The sequence below is a fragment of the Pleurodeles waltl genome, chromosome 9 (assembly GCF_031143425.1).
Source record: "Pleurodeles waltl isolate 20211129_DDA chromosome 9, aPleWal1.hap1.20221129, whole genome shotgun sequence".
NCBI classification, from domain to species: domain Eukaryota; kingdom Metazoa; phylum Chordata; class Amphibia; order Caudata; family Salamandridae; genus Pleurodeles; species Pleurodeles waltl.
Genome location: NC_090448.1, coordinates 269,593,034 through 269,619,455, shown reverse-complemented (window position 1 = coordinate 269,619,455; position 26,422 = coordinate 269,593,034). Strand labels below are relative to the sequence as shown.

The 26,422-nt window shown below is 45.4% G+C and overlaps 1 protein-coding gene across 3 annotated transcripts in view; it reads left to right on the top strand.

The window, feature by feature from the left end:
• ECM2 (extracellular matrix protein 2) overlaps positions 1–26,422 on the top strand; it is a 222,763-nt gene that overhangs the window by 140,055 nt on the left and 56,286 nt on the right. For all 3 annotated transcript variants that reach the window (XM_069206683.1, XM_069206684.1, XM_069206682.1), the window contains exon 8: positions 24,178–24,317. In XM_069206683.1, the coding sequence (XP_069062784.1) occupies positions 24,178–24,317 (140 nt within the window). The remainder of the gene's footprint in view (positions 1–24,177; positions 24,318–26,422) is intronic.

Below are 26,422 nucleotides of genomic sequence, written 5' to 3'. Positions count from 1 at the left end.
GAGACACTCACCTCCAGGGACACAGAGGAGTCCGCAGCCGCCATGGAACCCGAACTGGAAGTCCTGCCGATGCTGTACCATGCAATGGGAGTCCAGGAGCAGCGACACCGACAAAGACGACGACTGTGAGTACAGCTGCCAAGCACACAAGGGAGGAAGGGGAGAGTGACACACCCACAGGCACAACCCACACCATACACACATACCACACATGGAGAACAAACTGCATTAAATTGCAAAAAACAACATAAGCCTGAAGTAACGAAAACCAGGAGAAAGAAACAGTGATCCAACCACTGTATTTCAGTGGGAATAGCGCCCACAACAAATAAGGCAACCATATACAAAGGGCCATTGGCCATTTCAATGTCACAAATAACACACAGGGCAACAAACAAGGCCCAACTTGGCTCCTAACAGCCCAGGTGACTCCACTGGGCAAAGACATCAATGTGGGAGGCAGGCACCTCAGGGGGCAGGGGTGGGGGGGTTTCTTCTTGAAAGGAGGGTCTTTGGACTTTGGTTTGGGAGGGGGTGGGCTCTTGCTCCTCTGTTTAGGGTGCGGGAGCTGGCCTGGAGCGGGAGTGGGAGTGGCTGCCCTGTGCTCCGTAGTGGGAGTCTTTTTAGCAGGGGAGGGACAACTGCAACACCAGGAGGGCCATGAGAGGACTGGGAGCTTGAGGGACTGAGCTGGGGGAGCAGGATCTTACATTCTGGGACAACGCCGGGTTAGACGGGAGGAGGGAAGTGGTCAAGGCGGGAAAGGAAATGCTTTTTAGGTACAGTGAGCTGGAGTGTGGGAGGAGGTTTCGGAGTGGTGGTAGAGGGAGTGGTTGTAGGAGGTGTAGGTGTGCTGGACTGGGCTGCAGGTGCATGTACAGTATGCATGTGTGAGGTGGATGGCTGTTAAATGTCTGAGTGGGAGTGTTTATGTGTTTTGGGAGGGTGGGCAGACAGGGTTGGTTGCGTGAATTGCATGAGACTGCTCTGCATACCGTGATGTAGTGTGTCATTCCTTCCTGTTGTCATACACTTCTGATGTTTGGTTTAATTAGATACCAACCACTGCAGAGGCGTGTGCTTGCAGTCGGTAGGACATACAGTGGTACAAGATTGTACAAGGTTGAGGGTGGTTATGGGCGTGGTTCTCTGTTTGGAATGGAGTAGGGTGAAGGGAGTCAGGGTGACGTGGTGACATGCCATGCAGGCGTCAGTGGTGTCCAGTGACAACTCAGTGGGCAACCATCCAACACAAGGGACGACATCAGGAAGAGGTGGAATGACCTTAGGAGGAAGGTGTGCTCCATGGCATCACGACACCAGATAGCCATGCAGAAGACTGGCGGTGGGCCCCCACCTCCTCTCCCAGAGCTCACTTTGTGGGAAGAGAAGCTCTTGGAAATCCTTCATCCTGAGGGCCTGACTCGACTACCCGGAGGATTGGACTCTGGTGAGTAAATGCCACTCCCCTAGCACTAATTCGACCTGTCCAGCATGCTTCTTCTTCATCACCCAAATACTCCCCAATTCACCCCATCTCCCACTACACCTCCCACCTAATCACCTAATACCCCTCTCCTGCATGCCACCCCACCACCCTGCCCCAGTTCCCACATACTCCCTGCCTAGGGCACCGATAGCACAGCCAATTACTATCACTACAACTCTCACAATACACTAGCCTATCTACATCAAAATCTGCAATGTGCACTTCACATCACATTTCTGGCATGTATGACTATTGCACTAGCTACAACAACTGGATGCTTTGACTGAGGACCACTACATGGCAATGACAGTAATGCAGTGGTACAACACAATGCCAAACAACGTCAAACACAGACACAGCACTGTCACCAAACCTAAGGGCCACTTATCCAGATCAACAACCCTGAACTGGACTGATCATGGGCATGAAACTAAGAAGGTACACACCATGCTGCAATGCACAGCCATTCCCACTTACATCTAGCAAGCCAGAATGGCCACCAGCTAAAAGGCCACATCTGTCATGTAAGTCATCACACTATGACAGAATTCACCCACCAAGCTTAAGTTACCAAGCCTGATACACAACAGCCCCTATGGAGCATGGTACACATGTCACAATCCACTTTTTACAAACTGTGTTAGCACTGTTGCACCTGTCATTGACATTGCTGGGAATCAAGTCAAGCCACTGTAGGCATCAGACAAACAGACAACCAATCGCACAAGCACCATTTAATCTTCTCTCACTCCATCCACACGTCCCCCGCCACTGCCACCACAGAGAGGATACCAGAGACAGACAGCCCTCCTCAGGATGAAGGCCCCAGTGAGCACAACACTACTGGATGTCTGGACAGTGATGACTTACCTGGCCCATCTGGGACTCCTGGTCAATCTACCACTGCGTACCTCACGCTGTGCACATCAAACCCCCACCCTGTGGCACCACCATCTCAGCCAACCCTTCAACCCCAAACCTGTGCTCCAAGGAGTGCTCAATCAATTGTGTGCCCCACAGTACAGAGACCTGAGCACCCCGTTACAGCCAAGTCAATGAAGGTCCTGCTGACACTAGGAGCTGTCACACCGTGCCAGGTGCACAGGCACATGGAGGCAGGGGGCGTGGTAGGAGACCTGTAGGCCAGAGGACCGGGAAACCAAGGGAGTCATCTGACCACAAAGCCATTTCCCAAGTCTTGAGTGCATATCAGCAAACCCAGGAGAGGATGGGGCGGATCATAGCCATGTTGGGGGAAAACCAGAGGCTGCAGAGGGAATACCACCAGGAGGTCATGCAGCAGTGGCAGGCCAACAGTTCCACCATGGCCTCCATTGCAGGGGTGCTCAAGGTCATTAACACCACTCTGCATGGTTCCTCCACTCACCAGCAGGGCCCTTCCCGTAGCCACATCACATATGAGCCTTCTATATCTGCGGCTGCTAGTGGAATAGAGGCCCTGCCAGCGGTACCACAGGCCTCGGGGATCCCTCCCTCTGTAGCTGAAGATCCCCCGCAAACGTGTATGTACACCCAGACATCAGGGTTTGGAGCAGATGCCAAGACCAAACCCACTGCCAGAATATGACCCTCTCCTGATTACTCTCCCTTGTGTGCCACTGAGACACCCTTTTGACTGTTCAATGACATTACTTCATTTTCCAATAGCCCATGGACACTGGACCTGTGCTACCTAAACTGTGCCACCTACTCCAAAGATTACATCTACCATGACCCCACTCATCACCTGTTTGCCACTGTATTCACAATAAACACTATAGATCACATCTACTGCATTTGTGTATTTAGTTATACATGTACAAATGTTTGGTTTGCAATATGTTATGTGGGTATAGCCCCTATCCAACGGGCAGTGTAATGGACTGCAGAGGGAGACATCCTCTGCAGGAGACACAGTACAACAGACATGCCCCAGGGTAGATGTAAGGGAGTCACTAGTGCAACCAAACACCAGAGTATATCCACTTATCCAACCTGCAAAACGACCATGACAGACACTACCATCAGGATAGTAGTCATGCTACCACACAAAGCACGTATGCAGTTCACAGTTGTCATGTCCAGTGTAGATAGCAATCTAAACAGGGCACAGCAGATATCATTTAGACATCAATAGTCTCAGGTAATACATCACAAAACACTGTAGCTGGCATCTGTCGCGCTAAACTCTACTATGTGAAAAGTAACTTCAGGCTAATGAACATGGATGGCTCAAGCAATAGGTAGGAGAGCCAAAGATTAACAGTACACAGTCACTCGCTGGAATGACATGCACACAGGAGAATGCAGGACACATAGCACAATAGAGGCCTGTCTTGCAACCTGCAGAGTGTACACTTGGTAGAGAGGATACATTTTCAGTCAGCACCTTACATGCATTCACTCACCTCCCACAACACACACATAGGGATAGGAACACATTGCACCATCACTGATAATCCAAATCAGGAGGACCATTGACAGCAAACTATGTTGAAATAGTACACATGCAAATACATAAACAGCATACCTGTATGTTACTGGAAGTTCTGATTGATGAGCTCAGCCCTAGAGTCAGCTGCACCTTCCTCATCTGCCTCATCATCACTTTACACTTCTGCATCACCAGCCACTAGTCTATCTGCCTCCTCATCATCAGCTAGAAAGGTTCTTTGACGTCTCAGGGCCAGATTGTGGAGCATGCAGCATGCAACTATGATCTGGCATACATTTTGGGGTGTGTAGATAAGGGCACCTCCAGAGATGTGCAGGCACCTGAATCTGACCTTCAGGAAGCCAAATGTCCTTTCTATTACACGCCTTTTCCTGCAGTGGGCCTCATTGAAACAGAGTTCCCCTTCAGTGGCAGAGTACCTCACTGGTGTCAACAGCCAGGAAAGGTTAGGATAGCCAAAGTCACCTGTGTTCACAGAGGTGGGACCTGTTACAATACAGGTATACCCACAGGGAATAATGTGATGACGGGTGCCATGACAGAGACACACATCCAAATGCATACATACCCAAGAGCCAAGCCCTCTCTCTCTGTAGTTGTGCCATCTTGTGGGGAACTTTGCTGTTCCTCAGAAAGTAGGAGTCATGCACAGATCCTGGAAGCTTGACTGTCACTTGGGAGATATATTGGTCTGCCATACACACCATCTTAGTGTTATTTTTTCCTGTTCCTATACACCTGTTCATTGGCTCTGGGAGGGACCAAGGCTACATGGGTGCCATCTATGGCCCCTGTTAGAAATGGGGTCTTTGGTTGACAGTCAGGTTACCCCCTGTTCAAACAAGGACCCTCTCCCTAGTCAGGGTAAAAGAGAATCATCCTCAGCTAACCCCTGCCTACCCCCATGGTAGCTTGGCAGGGCAGTAGGCTTAACTTCAGAGTGCTAGGTGTAAAGTATTTGTACCAACACACACGGTAACTTAATGAAATCACTATAAAATGACACAACACAGTTTTAGAAAAATAGGAAATATTTATCTAAACAAAACAAGACCAGAATGACAAAAATCCACAATACACAAGTCAAGTTATCAATAAAAAATAAAAAAGAGTCTTTAAGTAGTTTCAAACACACACTAACACTGTTAGCGTGAAAAAGTACCTTAGGTGCGTCAAAAATAACCCAGCACGGGTGAGTGTGCGTCAAAAAAGGCTTGGGATGCGTCAATTCCACTCATGAGCGGGACCTTGAGTCGTTCCTACTTTCGTTGGGTCGGGAGCGTCGTTCCTTCTCTCCGCAGAAGAGCAATGCATCCATCCGGTCAGCACTCTCAGGTCTGGGCAGGCCTTGCGTTGTTTTTACACGCCCAGCGGTACTTGCATCAGAAATCCAGCCGCACGATGATCCAAAAACCACGCAGTGCGGGTAACGATCTCCCTGCCTCTGTCAGAGATGCTGCCCATTGTTTCTCCTGCTCCGTGCGTTGATTATTCCGTCGCATTTCCGGCGAGTGTAGATTTTCAGCTGCAGAGCTGGTGGTGCGTTGTTTCTCCAGCTGCAGATCGGAGTTGCGTCGATCTTTTCCCCGCATGGCGCTCTGGGCGTGGATTTCCTCTTCTTAGGCTGCCAGCTTCTCCTTTCAGGGTCCCAGGACCTGGATGGGCACCACAGGGCAGAGTAGGAGTCTCTCCAGAGGTGCTGGCAGAGAGAAGTCTTTGCTGTCCCTGAGACTTCAAACAACAGAGGCAAGCTCTAAAACAACCCCTTGAAGAGTTCTTCTCAAGATGGAAGGCACACAAAGTCAAGTCTTTGCCCTCTGACTCTGGCAGAAGCAGCAACTCCAGGATAGCTCCACAAAGCACATTCACAGGCAGGGCAGCTCTTCTTCCCCAACTCTTCAGCTCTTCTCCAGGCAAAGGTTCCTCTTGTTTCCAGAAGTGTTTCTCAAGTATGTGGTTTTGGGTGCCCTTCTTATACCCAATTTCTCCTTTGAAGTAGGCCTACTTCAAAGTAAAGTCTCTTTTGAATGTGAAATCCTGCCATGCCCAGGCCAGGCCCCAGATACTCAGCAGGGGGTTGGGGACTGCATTGTGTGAGGACAGGCACAGCCCTTTCAGGTGGGAGGGCCGACTCCTCCCCTCCCTCCTAACACAAATGGCTCATCAGGATATGCAGGCTACACCCCAGCTCCCTTCGTGTCACTGTCTAGTGTGAGGTGCAACCAGCCCAACTGTCAAACTGACCCAGAAAGGGAATCCACAAACAGACAGAGTCACAGAAATGGTAGAAGCAAGAAAATGCCCACTTTCCAAAAGTGGCATTTTCAAACACACAATCTCCAAATCAACTTCACTAAAATATGTATTTTTAAATTGTGAGCTCAAAGACCCCAAACTTCACATGTCCATCCGCTCCCAAAGGGAATCTACACTTTAACCAGATTGAAAGGTAGACCCAATGTTAACCTATGAGAGGGACAGGCCTTGCAACAGTGAAAAATGAATTTAGTAATTCACTGTTAGGACATATAAAACACATTACTATATGTCCTACCTTAACCATACACTGCACCCTGCCCTTGGGGCTTCCTAGGGCCTACCTTAGGGGCGTCTGACATGTAAGAAAAGGGAAGGTTTAGGCCTGGCAAGTGGGTACACTTGCCAAGTCGAATTTACAGGTAAAACTGCACACATAGACACTGCAGTGGCAGGTCTGAGACATGATTACAGAGCTACTCATGTAGGTGGCACAACCAGTGCTGCAGGCCCATTAGTAGTATTTGATTTACAGGCCCTGGCACCTCTAGTGCACTTTACTAGGGACTTACTAGTAAATCAAATATGCCAATCATGGATAAATCAATTACATACAACTTACACAGAGAGCATATGCACTTTAGCACTGGTTAGCAGTAGTAAAGTGCTCAGAGTTCAAAAGCCAACAGCAACAGGTCAGACAAAATAGGAGGCAGGAGGCAAGAAGATTGGGGATAACCCTGCATAAGCAAAAAAGGCCAACAGCCCCTATCACATGAGGGATGTGTCTCACACCATAGATGTCTGCCTTCCCATAGGCCAAATCCCCTCATTAGGGGAACCTGATGTAGCTGTCTATATGTTTCAATAAAGCACACAGTACATCGTTCAACACAAGACTGGACATAGGCTGTGACATCCCTGCTGCCAAGCCCACTGTAATCTGAAAGGAGCCCGTGTCAAGAAAGCATAGCACTGACAGAACTTGAACTGTGGGAGGTATGGCATAGGGATTACCTATGGCAGGCAATAGATCTGGATCCAACTGGGTACATAGATCCATGATGGCTTGATGATTCAGACGATAGGTCTGAATGATATGCCTCACCTCCAGGGTTACAAGGTCCACTAGCGGACAGTACAGTGGTGCATGTCTCAATATCTTCATGACAGGGTATCTAGAATAATAAGGAGAGAATGTGCAATGTGGGTGCACTCCACACGTGTGAGCAGAACATATCATTATTGCACACGCCTAACACTGTAGACATGCCGCACACTGCTGACACATACTATATTGGGCATACTAAAGCGGCATGGACTCCATCCTTGCTGCACATTGCTGCCCCTGATCAAAAGTTTCTGACATACATCACTTGTCAGGTTCCATATGTGGTACACTGAGCTGTCCTGCACTGAGCATGTATGTAGCCATGCTAACTGCCTATATGGTTGCACCGCCTTTGAGCCGACATGTATCTGGACATGCACGTCATATGACAACCAGCAATTTAAGGCCACTGTGTCATGCATGTCACATGTATAAGCCAAACCATAATGCCACATCTTAGGCCACCACTGCATTCATGTAGAAAAATGGGTATGGCTCACTTATTTTCATGCATCAAGGCATGATATGAGCATAAAATGGCAGTCGCCTGTCCTGCAGCACGGGACAGATGGAAGTGACCTAAGTCCGCTGGTGTCTGCTGTCATGGCTGTAGGTAGTCGTAACCGCGTGCAACTTTTCATTGGGTAACATTGCTGCCTATGGGGGACTGGAGCCAATGGCGATCAACGCCGGCAGTGACGGTCCTGTTCGCGGCTCCGACATTTTCTGCCGTCTTGCTCACTTGACTCCTGACACTCTCGCATGCAAGACCTCCACGAGCTGAGCTGCTGTGTACTGCGTCTGGGAGCCACCATGCCATGTCCTGCACGTGATAGGGTCCCAGGCTTCACCCAAGAAGAGCTGGAGAAGCTGGTGGAAGTGGTCCTACCCCAGTATGGACAGCTGTATGGGGCCCCAGAAGAACAGGTGAGCCCAATACATTAGTCATGTGTGATTGGGGGGTGTGTGAGGGTGAATGAAGTATGTATATCGGTCAGAAAGTACATGCATGCAGGGGGGCATGGTGTTTAGGCATGTGAACCGTGAGGATGGATATGTATGGGCATTTGGTGGGTCTGCTGTTTATAGTCCACTGTTATTGGTATAGTGCCCATCTACATAACTTTCTCCTTCTGTCTGTGTCACCCATACAGGTCAACGCCCATCAAAAAAAGGGAATCTGGTATTCCATCACCAAGCAAGTGCAGACCTTGGGGGTCCATGCCCAGCGGGGCACCCATTGTCGCAAGCGTTGGGAGGACCTGAGACGCTGGGCCCAGAAGACTGCGGAGACCCAGCTAGGGTTGTCCTCCCAACGAGGAAGGGGGGCCCGTCCGACTCTGACCCCCAAATGGCCTGCATTTTGCCAGTGGGCTACCCTAAGGTGGAAGGACATTTGAGGGCAGCACAGCGACCACAAGGGGGTGAGTACCGACTACATCCTGGCACTTAGGTGGCCTTAAATGGAATTGGGTGCCACATTGCAGGCAAAGTGACATTGAAGTTAATGCTGCAAGTATATCAACAATTTGAAATGGGTACTAGGCACCCTGGCAGAATATATTTTGGAGCCGTGTCTTCATGCTTTACTGTCAGTGGATGTACAGCTCCCATTTCCCTTCCTCTCCATGTCTGTAATGTAGAGATACACTAATGTCATAGGCACATGTGTAACTCCATCCTGACCATACAATGGATGTGAGTGTTTGTATCACTCTATACATTGTGTATGAGCTGTTACAGCCAACTGCATTAGTGGCTCTGAGGTGCCAGTCAACTACCATCTGTGTAGCCTATCCTAGCTGACTGTGTCACTCTCCTGGTATCACTGGAACTATATCAATCATGTACTGGTTATGATATTGACAATTTGTGGGGCTGCCATTATACTTCCACCACAGAACTGGCCTTCATGGGACATGAGTATTGGCCTGATAGCTGAGTAGGCAAATATATAGGTGATCTGCTGACTGTAGGGTATGTGTAGGTATCCAACCTGGGATACTGTTACATGTCGAATTGATGAGGTCTGATGGCACAGATAATGCATTCCTAGGAACTATACTTGTGGGGATGTGGCCTTCCAACCTATGGGTTGATACTGGAGGTGGTAAGTGCCCTGGAAGATCCCTTATTTGTCAACATGGTGTGTACATGGCATGTAGGACAAAGTCTTAGCAAGTCCTTTGCTGCATTGCTGACTGACTGCCTACACCATGTCGTCATGGATAGTTGAGGGCACAACTGATGGCCTGTGACTATTACAGCTTGCTTGGCTATTGGGTAGTGGCAGGTTAGGAGTGGTTTGAGTACTGCATGACACATGGAATGTTGATGTGAAGGAACTTTTGTATTCCGTCTCCTCAGGCTGCTTATGTAGTAGTGGGATGTGTATTTGGTGTACTGGCAGTGGTGTCCAGGGGTGCCTAATGCATGCAAATATATACCCCCTGAGATGTGTGTTGTCTGGGCTCAGTGACAGGTTTAGCCATTTGTGGAATGGTGTGTGTGAGGCTAGAGTTGTCATTGTGCGTAGTCCAACTGTTGTACCTGTATGTGTGGTGGCATTGGAAATGGTCCATGAAGTGGTACAAGTGTTCCAGAGGTACATCTGTTGTGACAGTGCACTCAGTGGATGTGTATGGATGTTTTACATGTGGTACATGGGCCATTGTACATGCACTTAGCAGTATGCTGGGTAGTAAGATATGTGTTGTGTGTCACCTGATCTGGCTCTGTGATAGGGTCTGGCTACTCACATGGCACTTTACCACTACTGACCAGTGTGAAACTGCATGTGTTCATTCCTTAAAAGAATTGACATTGGCCTATCCACAATTGGCATATTTCATTTACTTGTAAGTGCCTAGTAAAGTGCGCAACATGTGCCCAGGCTCTGTAAATTATATGTTACTAGTGAGGGTGCAGCACTGATTGTGCCACCCACTTTACTAGCCCTTTAAAAATGTCTCAGCCTGTGTGTGCAGGTTTAAAATGCCACGTTGACCTGACAAGTTAACCCAATTGCCAAGCACAAAGCCTTCCTTTTTAATACATATAAGTCACCCATACATTAGGCCCTAGACAGCCTCATGGACAGAGTGCAGTGTATTTAAAAAGTTTGACATGTACTTTTAAGTTTCACACATGACCAGGTAGTGAAAAACTCTTAAGTCATATCATAACCCCTTGTATCTACACTCAACACCTTACTGCTGCAGCTGAGAATGAGGACATCACATTTCCAATTGTGTTGCTCAGGATCGATGCATTGGCATCAACCCAGACACATCGCCTTTGCATCGCCAGCTGTGTTTCTCAATGATGCTGCATAGCCTTCATCACAAAGGGTTTGTCCCTGCACCACTGCTCGAGGATCGAAGACTACACAGCTCAACGACGATGCATCTCTGATTGCGCAGATTGGAACTTCTTGAATTGCATCGCCTCATCTGCTCTTCACATTGGATCTTCAACGTCAATTCAACCCTCCATGCAAGGTACTTGTTCAGGAAGGCAAGGTTGGTCCCTGGACTGGGCTCGCACTTTAACTCGTCAGCTTAACTTTGGATTTACCCCAGTCTAGAGCAACCAAATAGACCCAGTTGGTGCTTTAAGCTTTTCAGCACTACATTTGCAAATATTTTTAAAAAATACATATCTCTACTTATACTTATTGGATGTTGTCATTTTGGTCTTGTTTTACTCATAAAATAGAATCTATATTTTTAACTTTCTAGTCTTTTTGTACCGTTTTCACTGTGTTACTGTTTCAAGTATTGCACAAATACTTTACACATAGCCTCCTAAGTTAAGCCTGCCTTCTCTGTGCCAACCTAACAGAGGGTGGACACAGGCTGATCTATGGTGAGTATCTGACTTACCCCGACAAGGATTGTAGTTTCTGCTTGGACAGGGTGCATACCTCTGCCAACCAGAAACCCAATTTCTATCACAGATCACCCCTGTTCTCATGCTTCATTGACTATTTAGTGGCATTTGTAGCTTTAGACCAACATTTATTATGGAGTAAATTAACAAAAAAGAGCATTTGACATGTGCTTCTCTGGTCAGTTACCACTCTTTAATCTGAAACATGGTTGACGATTAGGGTGGCACAGGAAGAGAGAGGGCCTCATTATGAGGCTGGTGGTCCAAGGACCACAAGTCTTGAGGTGACCGTTGGACCGCCGCAACTGGGGTGGTCCAACCGCTACATTACAACTCTGGCGAGCAGGCCCACCAGGGGACCTCTGTCTCTACCGGGAACATGGTGCCCAATGGATAGACAGTGGCCAGAGTTGGTGATTACAACTCAGCTTTCCGACAGCCTTTCCTTGGCAGTCACCTCGCCATGGAAAGGCTGGAGAAAAGCCAGTGCGGGGGGCCACAGGGCGGTCCCTGCACTGACCATGCCTATGGAAAGGATGGCAGAAAGCCAGTGTGTGAGTCCACATGGGGGCCATGCAGGGGCACCCCCACCCAGCAACATCAGGTAATGCGCACTGACTGCTTAGCAGACAGTGCATATTCCAATGGTACTGGGGTGCTACGGTATTAGCCTCTGCACCCTTAAGGGATCCAAGGCCAATACCGTAGCACTCGTAATACTCGTAGTGCAATGTTCCCGCCGGTCAGCCTGATGAAAATATTGGAACACGGATCACAAAACACCTAATGAGCCCAGATTCTCAGACTGCATCTACATGAAAAAGGACTCAAACAGGGATGGGTGTTGGTACTCCTCTTATTCAACCTGTGCCCCACATAAGTTACAGACCCTCCAATACTTGGCTAACCTAGACATCCGAGACCAAACAAGAATTGGTTTAAATTTTGTACAGCCAACAAACTGGTGGTAAACGTTCAAAATAAAACCAAGGTGATAGTCTTTGGAAAACGCAAACATTTATCAAAACAAACATGGCATCTAGGTCTGGTGAAGATAGGCTATTCAACACTTGGAACACAAATATCCATATGAGAAAGATGAAGAAAAAAGTGGACACCTTAATTTTAGTATTGTGCAAAATAAACACAGAACTACATAGACAGCAGAAGCCATTATAAAGGTAATTAAAGCTAAGCTTCTACCTATTATCCCCTGTGCCCAACAAGTGTTTCTAACAAAAATCTCATCAGACTTAGATAAATCACAATGCATCGCCTACAGACAAACATCTTGATTAACCCAGTACACATGCTGTGCTCAGATACGCCTGGAATTTGGCCTACTCACGCAAGTGTGTAAGTCCGATTTTATCAAATTAAAATACCATTATGTCATAATGCAGGCTAATCCGGTCTCGCTTAAGATGGTGGTACAAGAAATGTATACATAAAAAACAAAACAACCTCAGCAAACAAAGAACTTGAGTAATTTGAATAACACTTGTGCTGACTCAGAACTAAAACACTTTAAAGGGACTTTTAATCAAGGTAAACAGATGTAGAGAAACTTGAACTGTGTAGCCAACATACACCAATTTGTCTATCTACAAAGAGATTGTATGCAGTATTATCCAAAAGAACAGAAAACCAGGATCTGTAGAAACTCCATCTAGACCGAGTTAGATTTATTGTCCTGCCTGTCAGTGCCTACAGGTCTCACTGGAATAACATAGCAACCAGCAGCCCTCATTGTAGATTCTATAAATTTAAGAAGGAGTCAATTTTGCACCTATTCTGTCGCTGCTCTTAATTCATGACATAATAACATACTTGACTGAAACCAATCTTTAGAAAACATAGAATATCAGCTTGTTCTGAGACTCTGAAAATGTTGTATTAATACATTTAGGGGGTCATTCTGACCCCCGTGGGCGGTGGAAGCCACCCGCCTGGCGGGAACTGCCAGAAGACCGTACCGCGGTCAAAAGACCGCGGCGGTCATTCTGACTTTCCCGCTGGGCTGGCGGGTGACCGCCAAAAGGCCGCCCGCCCGCCCAGCGGGAAAGCCCCAGCAACGAGGAAGCCGGCTCCGAATGGAGCCGGCGGAGTTGCTGGTGTGCGACGGGTGCAGTTGCACCCGTCGCGATTTTCAGTGTCTGCCAAGCAGACACTGAAAATCCTAATGGGGCCCTGTTAGGGGGCCCCTGCAGTGCCCATGCCAGTGGCATGGGCACTGCAGGGGCCCCCAGGGGCCCCACGACACCCGTTCCTGCCACCCTGTTTCTGGCGGTGAAAACCGCCAGAAACAGGATGGCGGGAAGGGGGTCGGAATCCCCATGGCGGCGCTGCTTGCAGCGCCGCCGTGGAGGATTCCCTGGGGCAGCGGGAAACCGGCGGGAAACCGGCGGAAAACCGCCGGTTTCCCTTTTCTGACCGCGGCTTTACCGCCGCGGTCAGAATGGCCCCAGAAGCACCGCCAGCCTGTTGGCGGTGCTTCCGCGGTCGTTGGCCCTGGCGGTCCATGACCGCCAGGGTCAGAATGACCCCCTTAATGTTAAACATATAAATATTGTAATTAACAGATGTAATATTTTTAAATAATTCAAATTTTATGATATGTATGTGCAGAGACATTTTACGAGTTGCGATCTTAAGAATCACCAAATAATACAACCTTTTGTGGGATATATTAACATTTTAACAGATTTATGGAACATAGGATGACCAGGTATTTCATGTTGGACAGAGACTGACTTAATAAACATATTTTACTCGAATGCACTCTAGACAACCACACGGCACTCAAGGATGCCACACGCAAACACCACCAACTCATCAGGCTAGCAAAAAGATCCCCCTTCAAAACCCGCCTAGAAAACAACGCCCACGACTGCAAAGAACTTTTCAGCATCGTAAAAGAACTCTCCAACCCTAACGCCACCATCAACGACATCACCCCCTCCCAAGATCTATGTGACGCCCTAGCAACCGCCTTCCACCAAAAAATCACGGACATCCACGACAGCTTCAACTCCCCTCACACTCCAGACACTCCTACCCCACACACCACAAACTCCACCCACTCCAGCCGACTGACCATCTGGACCAACATCAGCGACGACGATACCCGCAAGACCATGAACTCCATCCACTCCGGATCACCATCAGGCCCCTGCCCACACCACATCTTCAACAAAGCAGACACAGCCATCACACCACACCTACGGAAGGTCATCAACAACTCCTTCGAAACTGCAAGATTCCCGGAAAGCTGGAAACACTCCGAAATCAACGCCCCTCTCAAGAAACCAAAGGCGGACCCCAAGGACCTGAAAAAGTTCCAGCCCATCTCTCTGCTCCCTTTTCGGGCTAAGGCCATCGAGAAAATCGTCAACACTCAACTCACTCGATACCTCGAAGAGAACAACATCCTCGACCCCTCCCAGTCTGGCTTCAGATGCAACCACAGCACCGAAACCGCCCTCCTCGCCGCCACAGACAACATCAGAAGCCACCTCGACAATGGAGAAACATCAGCCCTCATCCTCCTAGACCTATCAGCCGCCTTTGACACCGTCTGTCATCACACCCTAAAATCCCGCCTCCACGCAGCAGGAATTCAGGACCAAGCCCTCGAATGGACCACATCATCCTCACCGGCAGAACCCAAAGAGTCCGCCTTCCCCCTGTACCAATCCAAAGCCTTCAACATGAATCTACGGCTTACCCCAGGGCTCATCCCTCAGCCCGACGCTGTTCAACATCTACATGGACCCCCTCGCACAAGTGGCCCACCAGCACAACCTCAACATCATCTCCTACGCCGACGACACCCAACTCATCCTCTCCCTCACCAAGGACCCCCACAACATGAAAACCAACCTCCACGAGGGACTAAAAGCCATCGCCGACTGGATGAAAGATAGCCGGCTAAAACTGAACTCGGACAAAACAGAGGTCCTCATCCTCGGGTGCACCCCCTCCGCCTGGGACAACTCATGGTGGCTGTCCACGCTGGGTCCCCCACCGACACCCACCGACAGCGCACGAAACATCGGCTTCACCCTCGACTCCTCACTCTCCATGTCAAAGCAGGTCAGTGCCATCTCCTCCTCCTGCTACAACACCCTCTGCATGCTTCGCAGAGTTTACAAATGGATCCCATCAGATACAAGAAAAACAGTAACCCAGGCCCTCGTCAGCAGCAGACTCGACTATGTCAATGCCCTCTACACCGGTATCTCATCCAAACTCCTCCAACGCCTCCAACGCATCCAAAATGCCTCTGCCCGACTCATCCACAACATCCCTCGCCGCTGCCACATCACCCCCCACCTAAGAGACCTTCACTGGCTCTCCGTCAACAAGAGGATCACCTTCAAGCTCCTCACCCACACACACAAGGCACTCCACAACACCGGACCATCATACCTGAACAACAGACTCAGCTTCTACACCCCCACCCGACATCTACGCTCCGCAAAGCTCGTCCTCACCTCCTCCTCTAACGCAAATCTTCTGGCGACAGATCATTCTCGTACCTCGCCGCCAAGACCTGTAACACCCTCCCGCCGGATCTACGACAGACCCAGGACCTTCTTTCCTTCAGAAAACTCCTCAAGACTTGGCTCTTCGAGCAGTAGCAGCACCTCTCCCCCCCAGCGCCTTGAAACCCTCACGGGTATGTAGCGCGCTTTACAAATTGTCTGATTGATATTTCGTTTTTAGGAATTTCAGGGTTCTTTGTTTTGTGTTAGGGATCATTTTGATTATAATGATTTTATGTAATCTGAGGCAATATATATTTAATTCATTCATTTATTCATTCATCATTCACTCAGTGACTAGGGCCACATGTACGAACTTCAGGTTTTGCGACACGCAAGTTACAGGTCATAGCAACTTGCAATTTGCGAGTCGCAAAACCTGATGCACAACAGTGTCAATGACACTGTTTGCGATTCCCAATGGGGTAGCAAATGATCCACCTCATGAGTATTCATGAGGTAGGTCTCAATTTGCGAACCCTTTGGAAATGGCCGCCCTCACAGGAATGGTGGCCTGCTGGAGACAGCAGACCACCATGTCTGTGACTGCTTTTAAATAAAACTGTTTTTTTTTTTAGAAATGCAGCTCTTTTTGATTAAAGGAAAACGAGATGCATTTGATAAACAAAAAATGAAAAGTTTTCTTTTCATTTTTTCAGAAGAGGCAGTGCGGACCACTGCCTGCTCTGAATTTGTTTTTTTGCTGCCATTCACAAAAGGGAATGGGTTCCATGGGGACCCCTTCCCGTTTGTGAATTGGTTAGCACCAGTTTGACGACCTCCATGAACGCAAAGCAGATACACAAAAGGAAAAAGAAGTTTGCTCGCAGTGAAATGTATCGGCAAAAGTGCAATTATCCATGTAACCGGCAAAAGTGCAAATATCCATGTAACAGGGTCAATGTCATGCAAAGCGCTCGAGTACTGCCCAGCGAGATCGTCCTGCTTACGAAATAAAGAGAAAAAGTAGTCCAGAAACCATACCGAAAACATGAAGCCTCGTGTGCTTTTAGTAGTTGGCCTATGCACTTGAGGCGGGCTTGAAACCGGAAAAGGCATGACTTATACATGCCTTTCACTAATTTAATCAAGTGAATTTTAAAAGGCAAGCCCACGAGCCAACCAAACTGATGGGCTTGACATGGGCGTGGTTAAAAGCCCACAGAGAGATTACACCAGGGACAGAGCGATTTGCGCTCAACCCTAAAAATGGGGCCATCTCCATGGGATAGGGAGACTGCAACTGAGAGAGAGTTGGACTGATGTGCACAGTCATTAGGAATGAATTATGCACAAATATGGAAGTGGAGGAAGAAACAGGCACTGAGGATAAAAAAAACGGTGCAATAGAAAGTATGTGGGCAAAGCACAACTCCTAACTAACGTCTGTCTATAAATAGGACAGGATACCTTATATGTTCAAATAATCAAACCATAGCACTCTAAGGCCACACATTGTATGTTACATATGCAATAAATAAGACATTGAAACTTACATTTCCAACTTCTATTTTGACGTAGACAGACCTTCAGGCAGATCTGACTAACACTGCACAGACCCATCTTATTGGGAAGTCACTTGCTGGTCCTATTGTTCATTCCCTGCACCTCTTAGGCCCTCAAGAGCTTACATTCCTTCATGGGCCAAGCACTCCACAGCATCACTGGTACATAGGGAGACATGTAGCATGTGAGACAGACTATCACCCACTCCAGGAACTAGGTACTTCTCTTGCTGTTCTTTCCAGGTAATGTTTTTAGGAGGCCTGGAGCTTCAAAAGATTAAATAATAAAATAAGCAAGTTCCTTAAAACCTATGTTATACCTATGGAGTCAAGGGCATAGAGTCAGAGAAAGGTATCTCAGGACAGATAGGCAAATCATCAATAACTGATTGGGATTGGATTAGCCTTGCAGCTTTCATTATATATAAATAACAACGTCACCTACTTCATTAATTTTACAGTTATTTTCTGTAAAGCTATACTTTAACAAAGATCTGTAAATTCATGATTTTGTTTTTCACACTGAAATTGTAATTAACATTTGTCATAAAAATATAAGTGCATGACATTTTGTCCACAGCTTTGTTTTTGGGAGCTTTAAAATACTGAATTGACAGTGCGTGGAAAAAAATAAGCATACTTCTACAAATAATTTCTTTGCCGAAGATCCCACTGAATAGTTTGTCACTCCAGATCTGTTTACTGCTTTCTCAAAGAAGAAAATAAAGCTATTATTCTGCTCCAAAGTCAATTAACTTGTGTATGAGAGACTTACTAACTAGCTACAAACAGTGATGACCTCTGCTGGTCTGCTTTACTTTCCCACACAGACTCAAGTACTAGCAGATCATACATATAGCATAAAATAAAACACCTTGTTCTACATGGACACTTCTCACCTGTGGTGTGGCAATGGTGTTGCAGGCCTCAGTGCAAGCAAGGAATACCCCACTGCCTCTCGTACAGTAGGAAAGCAGAGCTATCATTGGGACAAAGGTTGCCCCTTACAGCCCTGGGTCATGATGCCACTGCGATAGCTGCTCTATTGATAGCTATGCCCCTCTTCAATTTCTGTGAACCTGTTGATGGTTCTGGCCCTAATAAAGTAATAAGAAATTTAAAATATGTGTAGGTTTGATAAAGATTCTTGGTTGTCTGGGTCCTTAAATTTAGATTTAACAATTTAGTCCTCAACTTTGTTAGCTCTTTGGAAGTCTACTTGGAGGTAGATGGTTCTATATCTTACACGTCCCCGTCACCACCGCCATCACCCCCTCCCAGACGACCTCCTCAACGTGGGCTACTATTTGTCCCAGACAGGTAGGTGGGATGACCATAAGGGGGGTGGGTGTTTGCCAAATGTGCATGTGTGTGTGATGTGTGCGTGTATGTGTGCGGGCATGTGTATGTGTCCGTATGGATGTGTGGAGGTGTTGCGCTGCGTGTGGGTGTGACAGGTGTCAGCATTCCTGTCGCCAGGTGCGTTACCACCAGGGTTTTCATGGCAGGGCAACAGCTGCAAAAACCCTGGCGGTTTACACCCTTGTAATACGGCTGGCAGGGTGAGGCATGGCGCTTGCCCAGAGGAGGCCACTGCCGGCTGCGGCTGTCCACCTGCACTGGTGGGACTGGCGGCGGTGTAGCTGTTTCACATTGGCCATGCTCATGATACAGTGGTTTTCACCAACGGGACCGTGGCGGTGAGACCTCCACCGCAGCAGTCATTGGACCACCGTGGTCGTAATGAGGGCCTGAGTCTTAAAACTTCTAGATTTACCTTAACAAATATAGGAAAAGATTAGACTACAATGTATTGGTTCATCTACAACAGCAGCTTTGTTGTATACCTCATTAGTTGCCTATGCAAACTGATGTAGATTGACAGCACCACGTGCAAATTCAAATGGATTAACCAGGAATCCAGGAACACTATTGCGTTATTAATAAACAAGACTTTGACAAATCATTAACAAACCACTGCAATTTACGGCTTGAACCTAACAGACCCTTTGTATATGTGGCTGTGGATCAATCAACAAAAAAACTTGAGGTGGCAACAGGGAACTAAGGTTACGCAGGTTAATCACTTAACTTGATACAATGCACCTTCGCCTAAATCATAGAAATGCACCGCTGGCTGAACTGATTGAAGTCGGACTTCCAAGGGTATATATTACCTTCTCCAGTATTAACACACAAATGCTAATATTGTGGTTTCAGCATGTGCTGTAGTGTTACAGAGCCCCCAATATATCTACATTCACCCGTTTTTCTAATAAGTTTCTACAATGTACTGCGTGGGTTGTACCATATATTACTTCACACTTGGCTCCTGCTCTGCATGATGTCTAGCCCTCTCTATAGCATATCTACTAGGTACCTAAGCTTGAATGCTGGGACTGTCCTCTTTGTTTATAACAGCTATCGTTGAATCTAATAAATACATTATGCTGTACATGACATAGCGTGGACTGTAGACTGATACTCCCTAACAGTATTACTTTCCTATTCTATCTTGCTATTACTTTACACATCATTAAATTATAGGAGCATAGCCTATGAATATAGGACTGAATATAATACTTCTAGTTACTAAGTTTCTAATAACATCAACATGGCGTGTATTCCTCAGACATACCAATCCACTCTACAACTTATTTACTAGGCACCTTACGATGAATCTCACGACTGTCTCCTACTTATATAACCACTACTAATAATTCTACCAAAGACGTGTGGTAAAAGGGACCAAATATGCATTGTGGGCTGATATTTAAATCTTGTTCATTATCACTCCCCTATCGTACCTACCCACTATTTTATATGTCTAAGAATCATATGAACATTGCCTATGAATATATTCAGTACTACTAAGTTTGAATTAGTAAATCCAAGATCAGTTTAGTATTTTATATAACTACTTCTGTTGAAATTTTACAAGACCTGTGCATAAAACAGAACATACAGTGCTTTTAATGCGAAACTCAAATTCTGATTCAAATAATCCCTGAATTCAACAATTACGTAACCTTCTTTGTTCACTCTCTTACTATTCCATGTACTACTCTTTACATTGCACTCTCTTCTTTCCATTATGAATTACACCATATTTCATCTAATCTTGATTCATTTCTCCACTTCCCTTTTGGTGTTTGATTTATAGTTCCGTTCTTAATTGGAGGTGTATATTTCCTCACCTTCTGTTCCTGACATGGCACACATATTGCCCATTCAAGCTTTTAATTACTGCCATAATGCCATTTATGCATCTCATATTAGGACACTGAAACTTGTACTTCTTCTCCTAGATGCCCTTTGCTGTTTGCTTCCTCCTAATAACATGTCCCTTGACCTGTCCATTCTAGCATCCAATGACATCAGTTACTGGTTCCTTTTAATTTTACATGGCTGACCCTACACTGCCTGTAACAGGCCATAATTCATGTCTTCACAATTGACTGTAGACTGCATTAGACCTCCTTCATCTTCGACTGAGGAGAGATTAGTCTGTCTTTCCATTACTTTAACTCAAAGATGGAGGCACACATGGTACCTTGACACCTTGAACAGCATCCATTATACTCCTTTCTACTTTAGTGTATATCTTAGTATTTGACTTCCCTTCCATTTGGAGCATAATCCAGTCACTAATCAGCCATGATTGCAGCTGTTTCTACCTTATTGCACTTAATTTTCATGTGCAAGATATTATATATTTTAAGATGTATCGCTGTAGTACTGTAGTTGACCTCCCTCATGCTTCTATTTTAGCTCTATTTCCCCTTCTACTTTTGATATTGTCTCCTCATAATCAATGTGCGATGAGACAACTAAAGCCCAACAGAACCGCCTCCTTCCCTGCCTCTACACGTTCATGTGTGCTGTCCTATGCTAGATACACATTAGCTGTTACATATAGCTTGAACATTTCTTCACATGTGCAGTGACATGTTTTTCAACACAGAGTGACTGGAACCCTGTATACATATTGCCTGACATCATTATTCTTCTAACTTTTTCAATTATCCCTTCTGGTAATATTTCATCATATTCCAAACGTATTAATTAGAGCCTTGTAAAACTCCTGGATAAATACACCATTAAGGGTGTAACACATAGTGGCTGTATTTCCTCTAGTAGAAATCCAAACAATGCATACCATTCATTGCATGCATCTTTGAATCCCACTTTGACGCATGTGACAAGAGAACCAGGAAAACATCTGAAGAAATACCTTTATGTTTTTTTCATGCCAAATTTCTTCGGTGAAATATTTGTAACTGCATGCATGTCATGGTTTAATACTACCATACGTATTTAACTTGTGATATTGCATGCTCTTTAACAATTATTGACTAATGGCATGCTGGGTTTACCCTGTGGCTCACTCTGCTTGTACAGTCACCTATGTGAGTAATTACGTCTTCTTAATTGGCTATTTCAGTGGAACTAGGGAGAGCAGCACCTACTTGCGCTATTCGACCTTACACAAGATGTTGGACTATCCTCACCCATCACATCAGCTTGGGTTGGGAGGACTGTCTCAAGGCCAATTAAACCACCCATAAAATACATTCTACAACAGTTCACACTCCAGGGTCACATGACAAAATGTCTACATTCTCATTCATGGCAATCAATTTATTGTCGTTTAACAAGATTGTAAAGAAGCTTTACTGCACCAGTTAGGTATTAGCTCCCTCAACATGGAACACTTAGCAGAAAATAATGCAATACAAAACCGTGAGCATGTCAGCAAGAGTGGAAACGTTGCACTCAGAAACAACACATCAGATACAACTATTGGAAGCCTTATGCATACTGGAATCAATTGAGGATCTCTATGAATGTGAAAAACTTCTCTAAAAATAGGATTAAACCCATGGGAGGAGTTTACTCATTTTTATTATTGGCTTCGTGAAATGATCACACAATGTTCGAAAACTAGATAGGAAAAATTAGCAATGGCACATCACAGTTGTAGGAAATTTCTATCTTTTGTTTAGTGTACCCTAGGTTTTTGCCCTATCTGCTTTTTCAAGTTGCTGAATTCTGTTCACTTTAGTGCTGATAACCAGTAGTAAAGTGTGCGTGTGCTCCACCTTTAGGAATGGTTAAATTGGCATATCCCTAACTGGCATTTTTAAATTACTTATAAGTTCCTAGAAAATGATATAAGCTGTACAAAGAGCCTATAAGTGAAATGTCACTAGTGACTGCAGCACTTATTGTTCAATCCATTACAGTGACAGATCAAACATGGTTTGAGGCCTACCTTTGTAACCTGACAAGCAGTATAAAGATTGCAATTCAACTAGTCAAAAAAAACCTTTTCACAGGCCAAAATCTTCCTTTTAAATATGAATATCACCTTTAGGCAGGCCTAAGTAGGAGATTTAGAAATGTAATGTTAAGCATGCCCTCACAATGACCGGCACCTAAAACCTGTTTCCACTGGGATGCACTTTTAAACTTCAAATGCCGTATTCAGGTAGGAAACACCTTGAAACATAATCAAATAATTATTTTTAATATGTATTAAAAGCCTAATTTTATGATGAAGTCAGATTTTAAACACATTTTATGGAGAAAGTACTTTTAGAAAGCTACCCTCTAATACAAATTTACCTCGAGCTGCAGCTCTTGGAGTGCTCAAGCATTTTTGAGGTTCAAAGTCTTCCCCAGATCAAAGAAAACTCCCTTTTTGTTCCTCTGACAAGATAGTCAGTTGAAGTGGGCTCAGGAGCTTAATTTATTTCTAAGAAGACACCTGACCCCTTTTTTGTTTCCTCAGGCAGCCACCAACCCAGAGGAACAAGGGCTGTAGCCAGAAATGGTTTGGAGTGACCAAAGAGAAGGGGCTGCTCATTTACCGGGCCACAAAACTAGGATGGGTAGCCAGGCTCGGCACAAGGGGTTTCACCACCTTGGATTTAGCCAGAGAGGGGCACTTTGGGCATTGTGTGCAGTTGAGCACACAGGAAATACTGTAAGGAGGATCAGGGAATTCCTGAAAACATTTCCCCAGTGGTTAGGAAGGAGCTAGGAGTCACCTCCACTCACTAGTTAGACTGAGGTTCTAGGACCTGTAGTTGTGCCGGGCTGGTCTTATATCACCTCTGAACAAATGGGACTTCAAAATCTTTTCAGATCCAAAGACCTCCGGAGTACAAGGACAAAATCTGCTAAACCGATCTGCATAGTATGTGATGCTTCTGGGCTGAAGATTCGGATTTCTCCTTCTCTGAGCTTTTTGCAGCTGCAAATATGTTGCAGCCAGACTTCACAGAGAAGGTATCCAGCCTCATGTAGTCTTCTGCAGCTACATCCTTGCACAGCTGAAATATTCACCATTTTGAGACCCTTGGTTGGCAGGTAAAGCTTTTAAGCACTATTTTTCTTTTAAAAAAAATAATACTTATCATTCCCCTTATCGAATTTTTGTCATTTTGGTGTAAAATTAAATCTATTTTTCTAATTTGGTGTGGGATTTTTTATTGTGTTGTGTTCTAATGTGACTACTGTTTTGGTACAGCATTAATACTTTACACATTATCTAAGCTAAACCTAGCTGCTCTGTGTCATGGCTGCAAGGGAGTTGAACTCGGGTTAATTTAGTGACTTTGATGGATTACTCTGATAAGGATTGTGATTAATACTCAATATGGGAATTCAACCCCTTGACTAAAAACCCAAATGAATACAACGTCTAGCCATTGTTACAGAAATTCTGCAGAAAATGAAATGAAAATGAAAAGAACATGAAAAGCCTTAACAGGCACATTGAAATAAAGGTACAGCCGTTATATTGCTAAATTTGATAATTAAAAGATAATTTCCATTTTTTTTGGTCAACATTTTTATTTTTTGTAATCGTTCGAACATTTTGTAATGTGTTAATATTCCCATGTTCTCAATTACAGGAATTACACCTAGAACATAATCAGATTGAAGAGATTTCAGAAACATCTTTTAATCAGACAAACAATCTACATACCATTGTTCTACGCCATAACATGCTGGAGGAAAGCAGGATCGCACCTCTGGCTTGGATTTACCATGAGTAAGTAATGAGGGATTAAATCTTTCCTTTTGTGCAAGCACATAGTGCCTGGATGTCTAGTACATCAATTTACGATTGAAGGAACACCAAAGGCTTAATTTCAATTCAGGTGCTAAGGGGCAATCCTCTGATTTGTGGCTTAATTGCATTGTCAAAAGAAGTCATGGTGGAATTTTCTGCCCAACAGGTACATTTCAGTGGAGGAAATTCTACTTATGGATTCTCCTCCAACTTTAGCTACAAATATGATTTGCAAACTCTGCCCCCATGGGAACCTGTCAGTCTATCTCAAACTCGCATTACTTTTTTTTCTTACACAGTCAAATGTTGTACTGTATCTCGAAATTTTGCACTTAAAAAGCAAATAACAATCCTTGATTTTATAATGATATTTAATGAATACCTAATTGGACTGATAGTATAGATTCTCCAGGAACCAGGTTTTGGCGTGGCATCTTTTCAAGAATCTCAACCAATGATTTGAAGGAAAACACTTTTGAACTTTTTTCTCAATGCATATATTTGAGGTCGCGATGAAATTAAATATTTTAGGACCAGAAAAGCACCCTGATAAATATAAAAAAATTGACCTTAGAAATCGTAAAAAAGAAGTTGATGGCGTGATGGTAATATCGTTTTATGGCCCCAAAAAGGGATGTAGGGAAGAAAAAGAATATCTCGGTCACTGAACAATCGCATTTCGTAGTTTAGAGCATAAGGGTTTATTGATGAAGTAAAGGCGAACAGTTTTATACGGCACAGCTGGCAATCAAAGAGACAGAATTAATAGTTTTTTAAAACTGCAATAAGGTTCATGCTAAATATCCTGCCAAGGACACAACTAAGCTTTCTATCGTGATTAAAATAAAAGGAGAAAGAGATCAAAGTTTGTAAACATGACACGTGTAATACCTTTACTGTATTATGTGATCAGACATTTTTTCTTGGACACAGGGACTTGGTTTAAAGGTTTCATTATCCAGCATCAGCTGCATGAATTTGAATTTACGGGCTCATACTGAACATTAAGATTATTTCTGGTGAAAGCACTGCCAAATTTGGTGCCTGCTATTTATTTTTTACTGTGAAGTATGTGCATTCTCAAAATTGCAAAAACATCAAACATACAGTATGAAGCAACGTCACCTTCTATCAGTGACGGCTGATACCCCAAATATTTGGTGAGGCAACCAACCCAGTTACATAAAGAACTGGGGAGCCCACTGCACTATAACTAACAATTGGCAGGTGTAATACTCAGTTTGGCCAACACTCGTGTGCATTGTAACCTGTGAAAGTGTAACAAATTACACTTTCTCCCAAAATTACACATTCCCCTCATAGATCCCGACCCCTCCAACTCACTCCCACCCACCTAGCTTTGAAAAATAAAAATGTAAGTATGAACTTCGCTGGCTCTCCTCCTTCGGTCGTCTCTGCTTCTTCAGTCCCTGGGTGCTGGTGGTCTCTGAAACAAGTTTGCAGACCAATCCAGACGCAGTTCTCGTGCTTCTGATGATATTAAGCAGCATAAGAGCAGTGTCAGGATTGGCTGGAGCAGGCTGGGTCTATGCACCTGCAGGCACTGGGGGCCTGTGCCTGTTTTTCAGTGGAGAGGTTCGAAATGCGCATGTCAGGCTGGCGGTCGCAAGCCAGCTGGCCAAACTAACATGTGCAGTTTAAACTGGAGCTGCCAGCAACATTGCTCCCTGCTGCAAATCAGCAGCTTTTGCCCCGCCCACTGCTGTCACTCAGCTCTGCTGAAATTAAGAATAAAATGGTAATGAAATGCTTGCTGCACAGTCAGCGGGGGGCTACACCTCTCCGCCCTAAGGGAGGAATCATCTATTCAGGAAGGACTAGTTACTCTAAATGGAGGCTTGAGGCTACATCATGAGTCCTCAGTTGTTGTCAAAGCAACATCCTACAATCTTGGGCCTTGTTAAGATTTGCCTATTTTTTGGTGTAGGGGTACCAATTCCAGCCAGCATCTGTGCCCCAAGTATTAGGTATTTGTTGAACTTGGGTCTCTAGTCAGCAGAGGTATGCACCCTGCCCAAGTAGGGACCATAATCCTAGTCACGGTTACACCATAAATTAACCTG